This window comes from Anopheles darlingi, chromosome 3, assembly GCF_943734745.1.
Source record: "Anopheles darlingi chromosome 3, idAnoDarlMG_H_01, whole genome shotgun sequence".
Lineage (NCBI taxonomy): Eukaryota > Metazoa > Arthropoda > Insecta > Diptera > Culicidae > Anopheles > Anopheles darlingi.
Window position 1 is genome coordinate 5,362,501 of NC_064875.1, and position 5,000 is coordinate 5,367,500.

Here is a 5,000-nt window from a genome sequence, read left to right on the forward strand (position 1 = left end):
GATAAAATCACTCACTCGATGGAGAAACTGTCGATCAAACAACAGAGTGACGCGACGATCTCGGCTACCGGTAGTGATAAAACAGGAGGTAATGGGAAGAAAGCGAAAGAGTAGAAGCCAACGCACGATCACGAGTGCGGAATGCGTCTGCACGAGGAAGATTGATGAACTCTCCCTCCCTGTGTTGCTGTGCGGTGATTATCCGACGAATTTTGCTCATTTGGTTTTTGCTGGTAAAATGCTTACTCAACAACAACTACTACTGTGTTAACCTGTTAAATGCGCTAGCGTTACTCGTCTTGGTTCCAAAATCTAAACCGTGCTCTCGAGTGTGGTGAACGGCGCACGCACGCACGCACGAGTAGAAGAAGGCAGATAGTCAGTCTGGTGTAGTGATGAAAAACCAGGAAGCTAGGTTCTGCTTACTCCTTCGATGCTTAGTTTTGATAACGATCCTTTATTATTATCATTATTATTATGATTACTATTTACTATTATTATTATTATTATTGCTATTATTGCTATTTGTAGTACGCATTATTATTTCGTTTGTAAAGGTATCGTGAGCGCCGTGAGCGTGAGGCAGGAGCTCTCTCTTCGCGCTCCGCTAGCTTGTACCACTCTTCATCCCCCGCTACAGAACTTGTTTTATTTATCCAAGAGCATCGCTTCGATTTCAATATTATGCGCGTAGTGCCGGTTGGGATAGGGAAGAAGTGGATGAGTAAAAGAAGAAGAAGAAGAAGAAGAAGAAGAAGAGAAAGGAACTAGCAGAAGATCGATCGTGTTCCAGTTCTCCACGAACCCATTCATGATCGCACTTTTAATATGTCTCCCCGAGATGGCGACGGTGTTACTGAAAGGGAAAATAAATTGTCTTCACAAATTCGATCCACCGGCTTTTCGTTTCGATAGGGAGCTGGAAGCCATGTGATCTGCGTGTATGTGTGTATGTGTGTATGTGTGTGTGTGTGTGTTGTTCTAAGAAGAAAGAAGGACATGGGTAGCAGTAAAGCAGCATGTTAGCGTTTGTCCCTGGTAAAGACATGCACCGTCAAGGCACTACCATCTCCACTATACACCTACGTCGTCAACGTCGTGAGTGTCACCGGAACTAGCAAAGGAAGTAGCTATAGGCAAGAGATCGTCTCGCTCGCGTTGTTAGTAAGATTGGCACCGAGCACCACTGGAACTTGTAATGTGTTCTTCTTAGAATAATAGCTCCACTCACTCTCGTGAGTCGGACGGTCCCCTTTTTGTGTTCGCACATCGTGCACCTTACTGCATTATAACAGGATTGAGAAGCAAGATTTTTTGGATAATACTGTGCACTAGGCCCCGGTATGTTTCCTCCCTTTATAATGTTGAAACTCATTTTCCGAATGTTCACGCTTTGCTGCACGCCACTTTCCAATAGTGATCTAGCCTTCCCGTTAAAGATGTTTCCACCTTCTCGTAGCTCTGGAGATCGTAAAGCAAAAAGTCTCAAAAATAGTAAACGTAATGGAAAGGAATCCTCCTATTCAACATACCCCGGTACTTCCCTCGATGTGCTAGAGCCTGCATAACAGACGGGACATGATCCTCTGCCGTTCGATCTGATGGACTAGTAATCGCCAATAGACTCTAAATGATACAACTAACAACTAGCTTACACACATAGTGCAATAGTGGGACAACCGAAGAGAGGCCTCGCTGTATGGCCCACTAGTGGTTCGCTAGTAGTGAAACCCAACCACAAACCAACTAACGCAATAGGGAAAGTAAAGGAAACCCGTTCAGCGGAAGCTTGCAGTACTTCTTTAGGTTTTCCTTCTGTAGCTATAACCACGGATCTTTGTTGGATTTGCTCAGGGCAAGTGAGAATGGCGACGAAACGAAGGTTAGCAAATTGTGAAAATGGTTGACAAATGACACATTTAGTGAGAGAGATGATGGGAACGGAGAATTGAGAATGGCGAGCGATAGCATATTGTTTTGTGATCTTTAACATTTAACACCGAGTGGTTTAATCCCAACTTTTGATACGTAAGTTCATGATGATAAGGTTGATACCTCAGTTGTATGTGTGTGTGTGAGCAGCCGGCATGTGTGGATCCTTGAGTGTATGTGTGCGTGTATTTCATCGGATTGTATGATTTCTATTGTAAATATATCTAATTTGATGAAAGTGCAGAAACCAATAAAGCTGTACTTGCACGATGATGGTACAGGGATGCAGCGGATATTCAGCAATTGATAATAAGAAAACAAGTAAGAGAGAGACAGAGAGAGAGAGAGAGGGAGAGAGAGAGAGAGATAGAGAGAAAGAAAGAAAGAAAGAAAGAGATAGAGCGAGAATTGTAAAGCATTGAAACCATTTTCCTTCCGATCACTGCGTTATCAGATAGGAACCGCGGATGATTTTGCTTCCCAATTTATCATCTTATGATGTTTATGGTCTGCTCTGCGGGTTCTTTGGTTTTCATTGCCCTTTCCATTCCCTATTCGCGCGTTTCCGCAAGGATGAACGTCTCTTTGCACTACACTCGAGATGCTGTATTGTCTTCATTTCATTATCGCTAACTGGTCAGAAAAAACTGGACAGAAAAAAAAAACATGTTCGCATGGTACACCCAGCGACATTACATTCTCAACGTAGACACGCGCAACGCTGGAAAGCAGCGATCCACGTTCCGGACTAGAGGCAAATAAAATAACGAGAGAACTGCTAGAGTCCCTTCTCCGTTCGATCGGTTGCATATAAAATGTTAAACATAGAAGAGGCAAACGGCTAAACGTAAGGACAGAAGGAACAAAAAGCGATCGTGGTCGTGCCACCAGACGTGGGCGTTCCGCAACCGCGAACACATAAACCTTAACCAACTGGAACTGAACTATTCAATTGAGTGTAAGCTGGGACGATGGAGAAGAGCGAGTTTTGTGCGGTACGTGGAAGGATGTGGAACCGCGTAACCCACGATTTGAATTACCAATAAAAGTACTTATCATCAGTGTTGCTGCAGTGTAAACGAAATAAAATCCTGGTACGAATCATTGAAAATGATGACATTTTGCATGATTGATGGTGATGCGGAAGAATGGTGGTTGTACTCAAGATAAATCGTCCACGGTCATACCGCGGTAAAATAAGTGTCTGCAGAAGCGTTTTACCGGCTTGCGGTTGCTGATTGCTGCTGTAGTGACGGTAGTACAAGAAGTAACTGCATTTGATTGCATGGTCCAAATGCATCACGTAGAAGTGCATCAATCGCGTGCCACGGAATCGCAGGCGGTGAAATAGTAGGCCGATTATGCGACTATTGAAAACCTTTCGTTTCTACATCAAACATTTCTATGCGGCTAATCCTAGTAACTGGAAAGAAAAACATAGTAAACATGGTACTTGATAGTTGATCTCAGTTTGTTCTCGCGGTTTCAGACGTTCGGTTCCGTGTTTGCTGTATTGCACCTTCCTACAAGCTTCCTATTATCGTTCAACGCGTGTGTAGAACCGACCCCCCTTTTTGTGGTACAATTTATTCCATCGTTAACAACGCCAGTACTCAATTTTGTGCCACCTCCGGGGATCATCAGAAGCACCGCACAGTGCCGCGAGGCCACGAAGCCAATTTCATATTGCTCGCCATTCCGTCTCCTCGCGACAATTGCTGAGCACCATGCGATAGTTCTTCATCCCTACCCTCAGGCGGAACGTGGTAAGTGGGCAGACTGTGTGGTGGCGGCTAATGTAATTATGGTTGGAGAAAGATAATTTCCTCATTGACACGCGCACTTGGCCCGCCGGTTGGCCGTGCAACAAGGGACAACGATTGCGCCAAAGGGAAGACATTCGACAGTTGCCAGCGGCCAAATCGTCGCTAACTCTGACCAGCGTCCCGTTGATGCCCACCTTGTGCCAGAGTAGTTCGGGAGTGAGCATAATTCAACCGCATGGCGACCGCAATCATATCCTCCAGTAGGTTCCAACCGTTCACTCACCGCCAGACGAAACCCCAACCGTCGGTTGAGGTCAAGCCATTCATAAAAAGGATTTAATTTAATATTATTTAACAATTTAACACACAAAGCGGATTATCTCCGTACCTTATTGTCTCACTCCGAGGCAACAGCGGCATCACCATAAGGGGATTCCCTTTGGTACTGTGCGGTACGTACGTGGAGTACGTACGGGAGGAGTTGAAATGGAATCCCGGATTAGGATGCCAGAAGAAGGCTGTATCTCCGCCTGTTGCCCGTACGTTGGCTGGTGGATCGAGAGTAAGGGATGATTATTATATCGAGGGAAAAGGAGAAGAAAAAGAAGAGGGAAACGCAAAAAATAATCAAGGATCGAGCCAACGGTTGCCACTGTCCTGCTCTGTCGACTCGAATTGGAAAGGAGAAAGTCACTCGAGCACACACTCACACACCGGACCAACCGAGCAGGCGATGGTCATCCGCATCTCTAGCACTATAGCAACCACTGGTTACTACCACGCATTACGGATGCGCTACGGTAGTCCTCTCCGCATAGTGCTTCACAATCATTGCTTGCTGCGACTCCCCGTGTAAGGGATAAAGGATTTGCTCTCAGAATTGTCATGCTGCAGTCCTTGCTGCTGCTGCTGCTTCAACTTTGCTTCCCACGTAACGAGGCGAACATTGGGGACTGGTTGCTCAGCTCAGCTCTACTGCGGGATTCCGGGAATAATGCAAATTCAATCCGCTGGACGCAAAACTGTGCTTATTGCTTCCCTCCAAGCGCACGGTTCTAGCTGCAGCTTGCTAGAAGAGCTCAGACAGGACGACTTGGCATGCTTAAGGATTCTACTCACCGGTGCAACTAGCGGTGGATTTGGACAAACCTCCGTGTGAGCGAAAAAACCTTCGAAAACGATAAAATCGATTCAATTGATTCGTGTAATTTCCAAACCATTGAGAGGTTGTTCAAGGGTTGTTCTTGGGATTGTAGCAACATCTGTAAGTCGATGCTTTTTATCTAGCTCTTCTTCTACGTT

The 5,000-nt window shown here is 45.4% G+C and overlaps 1 protein-coding gene across 1 annotated transcript in view; it reads left to right on the forward strand.

The window, feature by feature from the left end:
* Positions 1–3,010, forward strand: part of LOC125956257 (microtubule-associated serine/threonine-protein kinase 2) — a 24,273-nt gene extending 21,263 nt beyond the window's left edge. Inside the window, exon 3 of the mRNA XM_049687941.1 lies at positions 1–3,010. This exon is cut by the window's left edge and continues 7,026 nt beyond it. Within this exon, the coding sequence (XP_049543898.1) occupies positions 1–114 (114 nt within the window). The 3' untranslated portion in view covers positions 115–3,010.
* The last annotated feature ends 1,990 nt before the right edge of the window (positions 3,011–5,000 follow it).